The sequence below is a fragment of the Simochromis diagramma genome, unplaced genomic scaffold (assembly GCF_900408965.1).
Source record: "Simochromis diagramma unplaced genomic scaffold, fSimDia1.1 OVJJ01000753.1, whole genome shotgun sequence".
In the NCBI taxonomy this organism is placed as follows: domain Eukaryota; kingdom Metazoa; phylum Chordata; class Actinopteri; order Cichliformes; family Cichlidae; genus Simochromis; species Simochromis diagramma.
The window spans coordinates 12,097,244-12,113,343 of NW_024387523.1; the positions used below are offsets into that span (position 1 = coordinate 12,097,244).

Sequence of the window (16,100 nt, forward strand, 5' to 3'; positions counted from 1 at the left end):
CTGTATAAACTATACAGTCATAGTGCTCAGTGCTTTGTGGATTTGAAACATCACAAGGCTGATACAGTACCTGGATCATACTAGTAATTCCAATTTGAGCAAACAATAACGACCAATGTGTCACAATCATTCGGCTCATGCTTGAAAATCTTTTCACGGCTAGTTTGAAAACTGACATCTGGAGCTCAAATGTGTTCTCAGACAAATTTACAGATAACAACTCCGTGCTGTAAAACAGGGAGGGAACAGCCAAGAGGAACAGCCGTCGACAGATACACTGTGCAATCAGGATCAGACATCAAAGTGTCTGCTAATTACTTCAGAACTACACTGGATTGAAAATCAAGAATAAGAACTAATAAAAATGCGATAATAACTCTAAAACACAAGGTTTTTATTTTAAAAAAAAGTTTCCTCTAGCTGCCTTTGAACAATCTTTTTCCAAATCATTTAACATCTTAAAACACAATGTGTCACCTATTCCAGGAACACTCTGCACAGAAAAAAAAACAACATAAGATCAACCCAAGGTTAAAATTAAAGCCTGCAGTTCATTGTAAATGAATGCAGAATCCACAGTTTACTGCAGTTGTAATCCAGGTATGTGTATTAATGCAACACTGTCTCATACGACTGTCAGAGCAGAGAAAGGAAAAGAAATAGAGAACATTTTTGAGATTAAGCGGTAAACTAAACCCGCTGACGGTGGATCGCACTGGAGCCGTTTCAAACCGCCGCAGCTGGAAGCGATCTCTCTCCGCAGCCTCACAAGCAGAAGCTTGAAATTGAGTCAAAGCAGCAGAGAAGAAGAAACAAGATGTTGGGCCTCTAACCCTGATAAAAAACAAAAAGTTGTGTGACATAACCTGGGCTCTATGCTGTGTAGGGGCGCCTGTCCAGGCTTTAAAACATTAACTGGTTATGGGTGGACCAGAGCTTGAAAAATTCCACTGTGTGTGCGTGTACATGTGTTTTGGTCCTCCAAGGACGGCAACATTAGGAGTTCAAGGTCCTTGAACAAAGAGATCATGAGACATTTTGTTACCTTTACAGATAAAAATAGTTTTAATGGAGCAAACAGTGGACATGCAGGAAGACGGCTGGGTGTACTTTAAAGCGTCTCCTCGAGGTGAGACTCGCAAACACACACAAAAAAACAAAACAAAACCAGCAGACAACCTCAGGCTATCGTGTTATTACACTACTCTAAAGTTCATTTGTGGTGCCTTACACTTCCTGTTTATGTCTTAACTATTTCTTGTGTATGTGCGTGCGTGCGCGCGTGTGTCTCCCTTCTCTTTTTTTACCCTCTCGCTTGTGTTTAATGGATTTCCCAGATCCTAAACAGCTTTAAACAATATCGGGGTTTTGGAAAGGGATAGCCACTTGCCGCCATATCGATTGCACCTATCTGATTACACAGTGTGGCAGACTCCTCCCTTTATGGAGGGGTAACTTCAGGACAAGTGGAGATTATCACATGTTTGTATTTACAGCGCTTCCCTTCAAGTTTTGAACTTGACAGACAGTGAATGAAGGTTTAGATATTAAAGCTGGAAGTCTTTCTCTCAGTCTGCTGCCAACCACGTTCACCCTGTGTTTGTCTCAGCTGTGTTTGTGCGATTTGTGCTTTTTGTGTTTCTTCTTCTTCTTGTCGTCTCTGTCACGCTCGTGTTCTTGCCGCCTCCTCTTGGATTTACATTCACTGCTGCTGCTGCTGCTGTCGCTCTCAGACTCCTTCCTCTCCCTTTTCTTACTCTTCTTCTTTGCTTTCTTTTCCTGGAGAATAGGCGTTAAAAACAAAGAAGTTGCACAAAAAAGCAGTTTCAATACCTAAAAACCCAAACACTGAAGTATGTTCCTCTTAAATCAGCACAAAAATCATTTTTCCAGGCAACAGACTCCCAATGTGGTCACAACCGCATGTCATGCAGAGAGACATGTGGGGGTTGTTGCATCAGATGAAAGAGAGAAAGAGAGAATCAGCAAAGGAAAGGTAGAGCGGAAAAGGAAGCGAGAGCTGCGCAGGGCTTTAAAGGTCACATTGTCACCTTCTTTTTCTTCTTTTTGTCTGAATCTTGATGTTGTGCGGCTGTAGATGGTTGCTGCTGTGGCTCTTCATCGTCCTCTTCAGGCAAGAGAGCGTACTGCAGGCCAGGAGCAGAGAAACAGTCCTTTGTAAAGTGACCTGAAGAGAGTAATAATTTATTTAACAACTGCAGTGTGAATTCAAACAAATCAGCCATCTGTGTGAAACAAGCACAGTCTCTTTGACACATCACATGACTCATGATGTCACCTCACCCTTGCAGCCGCACTTTGAACACGTTGTGTTGAGCACAGCCTCCAGCGTGATCCTGTTGCTGGTTTGGTCTCTAAACTGCTTACGCCGCCTTGAATCCTGCCTATAAACACACACACACACAGATGTTAACAACACACACACACCTGTTCAGACACATGAAAACACACACAATGAATCCGTAAGCACTTACTCTGCCATAACATTGTTGGGGTCCAAGTCCCGCCCTGTTCCCTGATTGACAGCTTTCATGGAGAAAGACAGCTTCACCTTGTCACCCTGAATCTGATGAGCAGAGGAAGAAGCTGTAAACTTTCTGCTCTGTGTGTGCATTTCTGTGACTATCTTTATGAGAACCAGGTTGAGTTTGAGCCCACTGGAGTGGCAGTTTCTGACACCTTTTCAGGTTTAAGGGTAAAGGAGGGCTTTTAATGGAGCCTTTCTGGGGTTTGGAGTTGAAGAATACCTTCATTTAACGAATGTTGTCCAAAACACGTGTGATATTGTTACCTCTCTCCCTATGACTTTAATCCACACATGTTCTCCCACATCCACAATTTCTGAAGCGTTCTCCACCCGGGAAGCTGACATCTCACTCACATGTACCAGACCTGTGAAAGCAAAGGACAAATCTCATTTACTTAGATATCACCTAAAATACATTAATACTTTCAAAAGTCTTAAGCAAACCCTCATGTCTTTATATTTGGAACCAGACTTTCTTTCGTAATTTATAAAACGGTCTTGAGCAACAGTTCTTCAGCCTTTTCTGAAGGCCAAATGCCACATTACACAAGAAGTGGATTGAAAATCAGTTGCAACGGGTCTTATTAAGTTATGAATCCAAAATTTATTTATTTTTTTGTTCATATCGTTGTCAATATGTACAGAGGAGGTCATGAGAAAATACAAGAGTGTCTACAGCCATCTGTAAAACATGATACCAATGCAGCAAAAGCATACCCAGATAGAAAAACTTATAATGCATAACCATTATACCAGTCATGGATTAGCCTCCCACGAGCTCAGATTTCAGCATTATTGAAACAGTGTGGGAGAATGGAACAAACAGCAGCCAACATCCAAAGAGGAGCTTTGAATGTCCTTCAAAAAGCCTGGAGAACTATTCCTGAAGACTACCTAAAGAAAGTTAGGTAACAGAGTTAAGACTATGTTGTGAAATATAAATGTGGTTATAACAAATATTAACTTTTGAGCTCATTAGAATTGTACAAACTCTGTATTTCCATTCATGTTTGCACAGGTTTGAATAAATCACTGCACCTATTTTCCTCTTTCCCAGCAAAACATAAAGAAATAAGGAATGGCTCAAGACTTTTGTACAACACTTCATGGTGAGCATTCATGACCTACAGAAAAGGTTGACACATGAATACGTGTTGGATGACAAATGAAAACCCAAATACTAAATTAAGAATCAAACTTATTTCCGGCTGTTATCAGGCTTCAATAACATTTGACCAACTAAATCATATAACTGTGCTTAATCATTACATCTACTTCAAACCACTTTAACCGACTCTCACTTCAAAGGGACTGTAATTTAAATAAAGCATACAAGTTCTCTCCAAATCGTTTTTTAGGCTACAGGTTATGAATGTGTGAGCACAAGTTGTTCGGTTCGCCCTCCGGTGGTGAAAATGAACAGCTGCTGTTTAACTGGACATGTAGGTCAAGGCCAAGCCACAATAAATCATACTTCATTATCAAAGAGGTAACCCAAGTGTAAATATAGATACGAGTCATCCCACTTCATCAACGTGTCCCACTTCTTATCAACCCCGCCCAACCATCCTCCCACACCTCCTGTCTGTACACACACATCTTCAATTTCTGTTGCTATGAAGATAACACAAATGAATTATAATAGAAGAAACTATGATTGTGCTAATAAGCCAAAAAGAACAATTTTTTTAAACATAACAAGAATGTGAAATATCTTACTTTGACCTGTGTCTTTGAAGTCTTTCAGCCTTGTCTTCTTACACACAGTGAGACAGTACACTAATTCAATTCAATTCAATTTTATATAGCACCAAATCATACCAGCAGTCACCTCAAGGTACTTTGTATTGTAAATGGTAAATGGACTGATTCTTATATAGCTTTTCTACTCTCCAGGAGTCCTCAAAGTGCTGTATACAACATGCCACATTCACCCAATCACACCCATTCTCCCAAGCACTGACTCTAAACTGAGTCTACAGTTTAGACGGCGTGTGAACAACATTCACACGCCGATGGATGCATCGGAGAGCAGCTTGGGGTTAGTATCTTGCCCAAGGATACTTGGCATGCAGACTGGAGGAGCCAGGGATCGAACCACCAACCTTCCGATCAGTAGATGACCTGTGAGCTACAGCCACCCATTGTAAAGTAAAGACACTACAATAATTAGGGCAGGCTTACCTACTATACTTACATGTATGTCCTTTTTTAAGGGTTTTGTTGTTTTCAGGTTTATTTACATAGTACCAATTCACAACAACAAGTATAACAGTATAAAGTGTTTTGTTTGACTCAAGACACTTTGTACTGTAAGGTAATGACCTGCAATTTTAAAGGAAAAACTCCAATAATATTACTGCCCCCTATGAGCAAGCACATGGTGACAGTAGGAAGGAAGAACTCCCTTTTAACAGGAAGAGATCTCCAGACAAAACAACACTTTGTTTTTTTTCTTCTTCAACCTATTTTTCTTTATTTTTCATCTGAATAATCAAATCTTTTCACTGACCTTCCTTCCTGTATCCCGGCAGTCGAACAAATGCTCCATAAGTTTGCACTGAAACCACCTCTCCTTTGGCAATGCTGTACAGTGGTGGCAAACCATCCAGCCCAGCCGGCTCTGATGGTCGGCGGTCACGGTCGGACATCGTCTCAAAACAGCCACGGTTAACTGAATCTTGCGCTTGGATTCCCACAATCCCTGAAATGGCAGATCAGGTGCATTTATGCTCTCTGTTTTAATGTTAGTGAGTTTAAACTCTGTTAGCTCAGAATAAACTAATTCTAATTTGTTTATTTGTAGGTCACATTCTTACATGGCGGGTATTTTTGCATTGTTTTTGAATTTATACATCAGTTTTCTAGTCTTTATGACCACTTTAGACTACAAGCACATTTTAACTATACATTCATGCAGCACTGTTAAGCACTTTATTCACTTCACATCCACAGCCAATTTAGAATCACATAACATGTATGTCTTTGGAGTGTGGCCAGAAGCCCAAGTACCTAGAGGAAACTTCACACCAAAAGGCCACTGACAGGTTCTGAAACAGGAACTTTCCTGGTGTAAGGCAACGGTTCTAACTACCCCATGATCATGGCATCCTATTTCAGATCTTGTGTCTGTGCCAAGGCACCCTCTGACCTCTGTATGACCTCAATATATAAATACTTCTATGCCAATTTATTATTCCATGCATGGAATGTACCATTTTAAAATTCCCTTAAACCAAAATTTTCTGTTATTTGAACCACACCGGTGGATCTAAAATCCATCTGAATAGATACGACCTAGAACAGCCTCATTGTACAAACACTATGAATTTTTAAACATTTTCATTTTCGTGTATTTTGGGTCACTTTAGGAAAAGTCATGGAATTTCATGCTAAAACAAAGACATATATTTTTACTGAAGTCAAATGTCAACACAGTTCATTTGATCCTAACAGTATACAAAAGCTAAATCTAAAAAGAGATTGATTTAATTTATTATGTTCACTGATTATTTTACCCCCACTCGCATGCTGACTTGCTATTCAGCCGTGTCATATTTTTGTACCCGAAAGTGATTTTTATGAGCTTCACAGCTATGTGTTGGATCTCTTGGATAGCAATAAAAACCTATTAGACTCACTTTTTAGCTCAAACACAAAAGCTGAATGGAACAGCAGCTCCTCGGCTAATGTTAGCCACACTAAAGAGCTATAATAAATGAATAAACAGATATTGAATAAATAAAATATGAACAAGAAAATGGGCCCGCGCCTGCTTAACGTTCTAGTTTATAATAAACAATAAACATAACCTCATGCAGCAATAATTTCAGAGAAAATAATTTTAAAATGATATCAGCGTTACCTTTCGGATTGATACGATGGTTATTTTACATCCGGTTCAAAACGTTTCAACAACAAGCGGAGCGGCTAATCTACCAATCATCTTAGCCGTTACAAACCTCGACCAATAGTATTCCTCGCGCTCACAGGAAGTACTTCTTCTGTGTTGATACGTTGGTGCTACTTCCTCCGACGTCTCGTATGAAAGACGTCCATTCATTTTTTGTAAATTGTAGCGTTAAAGCTTTAAATTTTTGCGGATTTTTGTCCTGTAAAGATGATTGAGCCTATGAAAAGAGCGGCAGACATGGCGGTGGTTCCTTCCGCCGTGAAGCGGCCCCGGACGGAGCTGATAGCGGCGGCGCAGTCTCAGCAACTCGTGGCCACGGTACGGAGGGTAGCTGTTACTACAATCGGGAGGGGTGGCTACTGAAGTAGACTCAAACACTTAGAACAAGTAACCACACTATACTGTGTACGCTTTGTGATTAATTATATATAAAGCCGCCTGGAAAAAAGTCACATTTTCCCTTTGTGGTGATTTTAGGTTCATTATCTGGGCTGCCAGCGAGACAGATAAACATGAAAATAAAATTAGCACAGCATTAGCTCTCACTTTGATGCTTTTTACAATGTCTCCATCTGGATTTGGGTAAACGATTGTTTAAAAAGAGTTTTTAAAGCGATCACAGAAAATGTTCTTTTGTGTTCTGGTTTAATGTTTTATCTTTTAAGGATAGAAACTCTCAGCAACATTGATAATACCAGCTCCAAAATAACGGGGGTCGCGCAAAGAGATTTGTGTTTACACTGAGAAACTCGGGTGATAAAGAAAGTAAAAGACATCATCAACTATCTTGACCACCATTTCTATTCTGAATTCAGGAGGTTACTCCCAGGTAACCCCTACTTTGTATCTCAGTGTAGAACAAATAGATACTTTTATTCCTTTGGCTGTTAACTCTGACATTTCGACTATTCAAGGTGGGGGTAGGATTATGTCAGCGTTCGGCTCTGTGCCCCTTTCTTGTTTGCAGTCTTGATGGAGAGGCTGAAAGATGAGGCCAGGCAAGAGTGCCGGTAGACTATGATGTCTGCAGCCGATCTGTAGTGAGAGGAGGGAGCAGGGGGAAGAGAGCCTGGTGAGGTGGAGGTATGTGGTGGAGAGAAGAGGAATGAAAGTCAGAAGACACAAAACAGAACTCGTGTGTGAATGAGAGGGAGACGCATCAAATTCCAGTCTGATGGGAGGTGTAACAGTGAGGGTATATGAGTTTACATAAATGGGTTCAAACATCCAAAGCAACGGACGGGGCATTAGATAAGGGAAGAAGAGAGTGCAGCCAGGATGCAGTCCATGGATTGGGGAAGAGCAGCTACAGGAGTGAAAGGGAAGATGGTAATGAGACCTGCTGTATGTATGGTTTGGATGGTGTATCATGGCTCTGACAAATTGAAAACGTTCAGATTTACATTGGGAAGGACCCGAATGGACAATACTAAAGATGCATGCAAAGTTTCATCAGAGGGACATTGCAGATTGAGCAGTTAGAGAGAGGGCTGAGATGGTTTGGACATGTGGAGAGGAGGGATAGTGGATGGGATGTTGAAGATGGAGGAAATGAGGAAGACCTCACAGAAGATCCTTTGATGTAGTGAAGGATGTCATGCAGAGGGTTGGTGTGAGAGAGGAGGATGCTTGAGATGGAGGTAGATGATCCTTGCAGATCGTCTTTATTCGCATTAAAACACCAGCATTTCATTAAATATGACCTTGACATTTGTTTCTGAGACTATTATATAAAAAAAAAAAAAAACAACACTTTGACCCACGTTCACAGTCCATATCTGATTTTATAATAAATTATAAATACAAGCTAAAAATATCCAGTATGATTAAACTGGATAAGTTACCTGAATATTTAGAAACAAGATACTCAAACCTTTAATCGTCTGCCTCCAGATGTATCTACCCTCCCAGGTCACCTGGCAGGACACGTTTCTATACCAACAGCTGCCTTTGATCCCGGCTTTTGTTCCCACAAAGAAAACTGATCAGGAATCAAGAAAGAATTGATAATGGGGAAACATTGTATTAGTTATTGTTTAAAGTGTTACCATATAAGTTAAAACCCATGCCACTGACTGTACTGCAAGGTCCTCTTGTCATAGCCTCACATCAGTACATTTTTTCTGAAATTCCCTCCTTAACCTCAACCTCTGTATTAACCACGTATATGTCTCCCATAGGGCCCCCCACGGACCTCCAGCCTCCAGGCTCCCATCATGCTAATGTCTGGCCACGAGGGTGAGGTGTACTGCTGCAAGTTTCACCCCAATGGAGCCACCCTTGCGTCTTCAGGATTTGACAGACTCATATGTAAGTTCGTTAAACTCCCAGTAAATCTCTGCAGTGAGGCAACAACTTCTTCACTGTGAATAACTTGGTGTGTACCGGTGTTTTGTGTTTTTTTTTTTTTTTTTTTGCTGCAGTGCTCTGGAACGTGTATGGAGATTGTGAAAATTACGCCACGCTGAAGGGACACAGTGGAGCAGTGATGGAGCTGCACTACAACACAGATGGCAGGTAAGTAGGTGGAGATCTTTAGCAAAGGACACATGCAATCAGTACTTCCTATTAAGGGCTTAATAACCCTGTGCTCTTTATAAAGGGTTAACTAACTGTTATTTCCTGCTATGTAATTTCAGCATGCTGTTCTCAGCCAGCACAGACAAAACTGTAGGTGTTTGGGACAGTGAAACGGGCGAGAGGATCAAGCGCTTGAAGGGCCACACTTCCTTCGTTAATACATGCTACCCAGCTCGCCGTGGACCCCAACTCATCTGCACCGGCAGTGACGACGGGACAGTGAAGGTGAGTTTTCCAGCTTTATTTTTATCCACATCTTTAGGTCTGGATGCCACATTTTTGGCCCACAGAATTAAACATGAAGGTCTGATTGTGCTTTCTGTTTGATGTCACTGTCTGCTCTGTAGCTCTGGGACATTCGTAAAAAAGGAGCCATCCACACTTTCCAGAACACCTACCAGGTGCTGGCTGTGACTTTCAACGACACCAGCGATCAGATCCTGTCAGGAGGCATCGACAATGACATCAAGGTAGAATGACGCTGGAAACACGTTACTGCTGATGGAACTTCTTGTCCATGTTCTTTCGAGGGTATCCTGAAAAACGAGATTGTTTATGCTGTGGATTTTATTATCACAGCACACATAGTGTATTAGTGAAATTAAATCTCGGCTGGGCCAATTTTTCACTTCATGGCGCCGCTTTAATTTCAAATAATTATCTTGGATGCCTGTGGCCAAAGAAGGCAAAAAGATGGAATTTGATTAGCAGAAGCGAGCAGGACCTATGGACTCAGCACAGCTTGCCAGAGTGGGCTGTTTATCCTTGCCACCTATCAAAGTGTTACATGCTTGACAGGCATATAAAGCTGTAATGGGTTTTCATACATAACTATTTTCAATTATTCCTGGGAGCACTGTGTCGTTTTGGAAGAGAGGGAGCCTCTAGTCATGTTCAAGAACACAAGGCTGAAAAGTGAAACTAAGGTTTTACATGTAGTTCATGCACAGTTTAGAATGTATCCAGGACAAATTACTATAATTTGTTTTTTAAAAATAATTTCCCAGTGGTTGTGGCTCTTAAATTCTGGAGCAACATGAACAAAAGATTCCATAAATACTTTTGGTTTTATCTTAGTTTGGAGCGGTTTGATGCTAACGTGTAGCTCAGCGCTGGTTATTTTTCATTTAAATGCAAATGAAAAAGTTGTTTCTACTCTGTATTTAGCCACTGTTGGGACGCTGTTTCCCTGAGGTACTGCAAAGACCATAAAGCAGTGAATCATTTTTTACTTTTGCACCTCGTATAAAATGTTCGAGAATGACTTTGCATGGCGTTGCATTGTGTTGTTGCAGGTGTGGGATCTGAGGCAGAATAAGCTGATCTACAACATGCACGGACACGGTGACTCAGTGACTGGGCTCAGCCTGAGCTCCGAGGGGTCATACCTTCTCTCAAACTCCATGGATAACACAGGTACTATCAGACATGTTTGGCTCATAAACGTGGTTGGCTGTATGGGTGAATCCTGTTCTTGAAGTCTCCCTGTGTCTCTGTGCAGTGCGTATTTGGGATGTTCGACCATTTGCTCCCAAGGAAAGATGTGTGAAGATTTTCCAGGGCAATGTTCACAACTTTGAAAAGGTAAGTTGTATCCCTCTTCCTTGAAGTGACAAACAGCTGGAGTCCTGCAAGCGTTTTTGTCTTTCACCTCAGCAGCTCACAGATGTAATGCTTTGTTTCTAATTCATCTTTTCCTGTCATTCAGAACCTGCTGAGGTGCTCCTGGTCTACTGATGGCAGTAAGATAGCTGCAGGCTCGGCCGACAGGTGAGAAGCAAACACACCGACTTATACTGTACATGAATATAAGCTCGCACACACACACAAACACAAAGGACAAAGGGCTCAAGTCACCTTCAGGTTAGCTGCTGTACTCTGAGTGCACCATCGAATCTGTATTTCTGAAAGGAAACTCTGTCCCGTTGCATCTGCAAAGTACATAATTAAGAAAAATGCAGTGACGAAAATGTGATTTCTTAACCAGCTGACTTGTTACCAGTAAAAATAAGATTAGATTAGATGTTTATATTAACGAGCAGATGACCAGGTTTACCTAATGAAGTGGTGAGTGACTGTATGACATATATAGTTTTTAACATATGGCGATTTCAAATGTAAACACCTTTTTTTTCTGCATCATGTTTTACAGGTTTGTGTATATTTGGGACACCACATCACGCAGGATCCTGTACAAACTGCCGGGCCACGCAGGCTCGGTCAACGAAGTGGTCTTCCACCCAGAGGAGCCTATAGGTGAGTGAACTAACTTCATCGGTTAAGGTGTATTTCAGGCCTAAAATACACTTTTTTTTTTTTAATTAACACAAGAATTAATTAAGATAACTTGAAGGCACATTGGGATAGGTGGATGTCAGTATGCCAGAATTATGTTAAGTTAGGCGCTTATGTCGCTTTAAGCTTCGTTATGAAACATTAAACAAAAATCAAAGTCGAATCCTTTTTTTTTTCTCCTTTGTCTCTCTACACAGTGCTGTCTGGTGCCAGTGATAAACGTCTGTACATGGGAGAAATTCAGTAGGGGCTGCGTGTATGTGTGTGCGTGCATCCGTGTGTGTGTGTGTGTGTGTGTACGTGTGTTCTGCCTTGGACGTGGATGGGTGGTGTTCGACAGTGGTCTAGGACTCTCTGTAATTTCAGCCTGTTTCAAAAGAACCTCAGGATGCGTTTGAAGATTATTAGGCTCAGGCACAAGAACCTCCACAGCGACTTCTTTTTTTATTCTGGTGTACTGCTTTATAATAAACTTCAATATTCTGAAAAAAGAAAAAAAAAAAGCTGTCAAATTATTTTCTGACTGAAATGCTTTGTTGTGTTTGTGGAGCCTTTACAAGTATTTCTAAACTGATTAACCAGAAAAATGATCTAATCTTCATTTAATTACCACTATAAACACAATCAGGTTAAACTTATACAATAAACAGGGAGTGAGCAATCAGGATCTAGAAAAGTTAGTGAATAACGTCTCTTGGGAAAACTTTCTTTAGCAGCAGTAAGCTTGATCAGATGCCTTCTTATTTAACTTATGTAACCTGGGAACATGTTGACATTCCTCTAACAAAACTGTTGCAATTCCTGGAGATTTCTATTATTAGCACTGAGCAACCATCTGCTAATCCACAGCTCTCAGTGAGGGCAGTTCAGGTTCAGATCTGAAGTTCACATTCACTCATCATGGGCACAAATGATATGGTAATTCTGGGATTTTACACTGTTCTTTTTTTTCCAGGGTGAAATAATAGTACAGCATTACTATTTTCTTTAATCCACACAGAGCCAAAAGTATGCATACTCCTCCACACATACTCACCCAAATCTTCTAATAAGCTCTGCTAAAGGTTACGCAATGTCTTTTAATGTGGAAAGGCCAAATTCTATCAACTTGTTAGTGATCGTGCTTGACTACAACTGGTAGTTTCTTTTTGCCATCATAAAAAGGATTTGTGTGACATCACTCATTGGACTGACTAATATTCAGAACAACGGAAAAGTCCAAGGAAGTCAGTGAAGATGTAGGAAAGAGAATTGTCGAGTTACGCAGGTTGGAATGGTCTCTTGGAGCCATTTCTAAACAACTGCAGGTTCCAAGTTAATCAGTGAGTACAAGTAATTCTGATGTGTTACCACTTTGTGAAGGTCTGGACAAGACCCAAACTGTCACCCTCAGTGACAGGAAGTTGGTTATGATGTTCAGGAATAACCCAGGAACCACAAAAACTCGAGCCTGCAAAGAACTGGAAACTGCCATCACATGGACTAATAACATGCTTACAAAGAAAAAAGCAGACAAACCAAATGCCATCTGGAGACAAGGTTGATGGGTCATATGAGACAAAAATTAAGCTTTTTTGGCCACAGTGACAGGACTCCCAGCAAATTCTTCAACTTCACCGCAAATCAACAGGGAGACAGTTTACACTTGGAAGTACCAACAGGAAAATGATCCCAAATACATCAAAACTGGTTTTCGGATGCATAAACTAATCCATGAAAATTTGTGAATTAATCTTAAAAGTTGGGTCCAATCCATGAAACCAACCAACTAAATGAACTTTGCCAATTCTGCTAATAAGATTGGTCAAATATCCAACCAGAATTATGCACAAAGCCTATTGATGGATACCAAAAGGATCTCTCTGAAGAGGATTTTGTGGATGTGTTTATTGGCACTTACCATGTTTACATGAATCTGACTCCGCTGTCTTTACAGAGTGTTCTTTTTCATATTTTAATATCAATTCTGAACTTCTTAAATAAATATTCCCCTGACAAATATCATGCCTATTATTGTAATGAAAACAAGACTAAAACTAACCCCAAACTAAACGTGAAGATTGCACTTTTATCATAGAAACAGGTCTGAATTTCAGCTGTTTGTAGAGAGTTTTCTTACTGTGGACTGATGAACAGAAACATCTTTGGATGCTGGTTTTGTAGTCTCCAGCTTTGTTCGTCTCTGTAATGTTTTTTAGGGAACTTGCGATTTAACTTTGTGACTTTGCATGCATTTATCTTACAAGGATTTAAAGGGATTAATATCTGTTATCCTATCTTGTTAACTTGTCTTGTTCGGAGTATCTTTTGGAGAAATCATTACTGAGGTATAGATGCTGACTTACTCTTTCCAGCTTGGACTTACAGCTTGTAACTTAATGTGTTTAATAAAGACATCCATCCATTTTCTTAACAGCGTATTCAGGTTGCCAGTCTATCTCAGGGCTTCATAAAGACATGAAAAATGTGCTATTAGTTTGGTCCCGTTGTGACTGTCTATAATTTTACAAGACGTCAGAGCAGAAATCTCAGTAAAGGGTTCACAAATCACTTATGCAGTGGTACAATGGTACAAGTTAAATGTGTGGTTTGGAGGTTTATGGTGCAGTTTTACAATCCACTCCAAGTTGTTTGGGATTCATTATGCGTGCAGTTCGAAAACACCATAAACTGGCTGCTAGCTCCCCACACAGCTTTGTTTTTTATGTTATCCTGTGCATTTTCTTATTGGCTGCAGTTTTCCTAATAAAGCTTTTACCATTCTTAAGAGAAAGTGTGCTTTACATATTTTATAAAGCCCTATTGTGTAACTGCGTGTGCATTTGTGTGTGTGTGTTTTTTCAAAGACCTGAAATGAACTCATTATTTCACAGATGAGTAAGACCAGTACTACTTGTAGACAGTGCATTTTTAGCTATTAATACCTCAGCATAATTTATTTAAAAGAATTTAATTTTCTAACTGTCTGTAGTGCATGACTTCAATTCGGTCTCACTCGGGGTACTCCAAAGAATCTGAATAGAGTACTAAATATTTAGCATGACCACCTTTATTCTTCAGCACAGCCTGAACTCTCATAGGCAGCTTTCTTTCTTTAAGTAGTCTTTAAGAATAGTTCTCTGGGCTTGATGAACATTCAAGGCCCTTCTTTGGATGTTGGCTGCTTTTTGTTCTGTTCTCTGTGAAGAAGATCCCACACTGCTTCAATGATGTTAGGATCTGGGCTCTGGGGAGACCAGTCCATGACTGATAGTGTCCCACTGTGTGACTCGTTCCAGATGGTAATTCATGATGGCCTCTTGACAGCCACCCTTCCACTGATACCATTTCTGTTGAGGCTTTTGTGAACAGTGGATGAGCTGAATGAACAAAATACATCTTACAGGTCCTTGCTGGATTTTGTTTCCTATTTCTTAAGCACATGACCTTTAGACCTCTGTTCATCTTCTGGGACGGCCCTATGGCGGAGAAGAAGATTTCCCTCCGAGGAGCTGTTGGTGAAAATCATGAGTCCTGCTTGATCCCTGCGATGAACTTCACTCTTCCCGATGTTTCTGAAATGATTGGTTTCAAATGGTTACAGTGTGCATGAATGTTTCATTTTTGTTTTATGTAATTAACACTGTTACATTTCGTGTTCTCTTGGGGGACCCCCCTGTTGGTGTGGGGGGGCTCAGAGCAGCTGCTCTGCCAGCTTATGCCCAGGGCTGGTTCTGGTAACAAGGGTGAATTTTTGAGTTAAACATGCCCAAAATTTGAAATAGTGATGTCATCTTATGTAAAAATAAAATAAAATAAATAAATAAATAAAAATAAAAAAATATCTGTGATGCAAAACTCAAACTTCAGGCTGCTCTAAACACTCTGTGTCTGGCACTTTTTTCTACTCTTGGATCTCTATGACATCAACGAAAGATGACACCCTTATATGGTCATCACAGACACAGCAACCCCACCCAACTGCTGCTAAAACCTTCTGCTTGAAGGAGGCAGCCAATCAGAAGAAAGTTGTCTCAAAGAGAGAGATTGGCTTGAAAAGCTTATTTCACAGAGCAGATGAAGTGAGGGGCTGCCCTAAGGCCCGACAGAAGTATGTGCTTCGTTCCTGATTTCTTAGGTTTTAGCTTACGTATTTTAGATCATCAAGCCAATTTAACATTTGACAAACATAACTTGACTGAATTAAAAAATGCAGTTTTAAAAAAATGATTTAATTTATTAATGGAAAAAAGAATTATCCAGATCTACCAGGCTCTATGTGAAAAACTAATTGCTCCCTAAACCTAATAACTGGTTGTGCCACCCTTGGCAGTAAGAACTACAATCTACCATGTGTGATAACTAGCAATGAGTCTGTCACATTGCTGTGGAGGAATTTTGGCCCACTCTTCTTTGCAGATTTGCTTTAATTCAGTCACACTGGAGGATTTTTGAACATGAAAAGCCTGTTTAAGATCATGCCAAAGCATTTCAATCTGATTTAAGTCCAGACTTTGACTCAGTCACTCCAAAACCTGAAGCACCAGACCGCTGTGTAAGTTTTACACCAGATGTAACAGGACTCACACTTTCCAAAAAGTTCAACTTTTGTCTTCAGAATATTTTCCCACAAGTCCTGGTGATCATCACAATGTTTTTGGCAGCTGTGAGACAAGCTGTCATGTTCTTTGTGGTTAGCAGCGGCTTTCTTCTTACTCTCCCATGGATACCACTTTTGCCCAGTCTTGTTGAATCACAAACTCTGACCTTAAGTGACACAGCTGA

General features: G+C 40.4%; 2 protein-coding genes across 2 annotated transcripts; one reads left to right on the top strand and one right to left on the bottom strand.

The window, feature by feature from the left end:
• Positions 1 to 1,041: 1,041 nt before the first annotated feature.
• Positions 1,042 to 6,521, bottom strand: zcchc17 (zinc finger, CCHC domain containing 17). Its single transcript, XM_040020205.1, has 7 exons — positions 6,414 to 6,521; positions 5,061 to 5,252; positions 2,813 to 2,913; positions 2,496 to 2,587; positions 2,305 to 2,405; positions 2,052 to 2,188; positions 1,042 to 1,779 (listed from the first exon to the last, which is right to left on the bottom strand). Exons 2-7 carry the CDS (start codon positions 5,197 to 5,199, stop codon positions 1,606 to 1,608), a joined length of 744 nt encoding a protein of 247 aa, XP_039876139.1. The 5' UTR covers positions 5,200 to 5,252; positions 6,414 to 6,521; the 3' UTR covers positions 1,042 to 1,605.
• Positions 6,522 to 6,554: 33 nt separating this feature from the next.
• Positions 6,555 to 11,819, top strand: snrnp40 (small nuclear ribonucleoprotein 40 (U5)). The gene is made up of 10 exons (XM_040020204.1): positions 6,555 to 6,779; positions 8,642 to 8,771; positions 8,885 to 8,978; positions 9,101 to 9,266; positions 9,389 to 9,511; positions 10,337 to 10,457; positions 10,543 to 10,625; positions 10,750 to 10,811; positions 11,194 to 11,297; positions 11,534 to 11,819. The coding sequence occupies exons 1-10, from the start codon at positions 6,669 to 6,671 to the stop codon at positions 11,581 to 11,583; spliced, it is 1,044 nt and encodes a 347-aa protein (XP_039876138.1). The 5' UTR covers positions 6,555 to 6,668; the 3' UTR covers positions 11,584 to 11,819.
• The last annotated feature ends 4,281 nt before the right edge of the window (positions 11,820 to 16,100 follow it).

Excerpts from the sequence above, each read along its gene's own strand:
- zcchc17 (XM_040020205.1), bottom strand. The coding sequence starts at position 5,199 with ATGTCCGACCGTGACCGCCGACCATCAGAGCCGGCTGGGCTGGATGGT. Across the intron at positions 2,406-2,495 it reads CCCAACAATGTTATGGCAGA|GCAGGATTCAAGGCGGCGTA; the intron begins GTAAGTGCTTAC and ends GTGTGTTTATAG. Across the intron at positions 1,780-2,051 it reads ACAAAAAGAAGAAAAAGAAG|GAAAAGAAAGCAAAGAAGAA; the intron begins GTGACAATGTGA and ends CCTATTCTCCAG.
- snrnp40 (XM_040020204.1), top strand. The coding sequence starts at position 6,669 with ATGATTGAGCCTATGAAAAGAGCGGCAGACATGGCGGTGGTTCCTTCC. Across the intron at positions 9,267-9,388 it reads GTGACGACGGGACAGTGAAG|CTCTGGGACATTCGTAAAAA; the intron begins GTGAGTTTTCCA and ends TCTGCTCTGTAG. Across the intron at positions 9,512-10,336 it reads GCATCGACAATGACATCAAG|GTGTGGGATCTGAGGCAGAA; the intron begins GTAGAATGACGC and ends GTGTTGTTGCAG.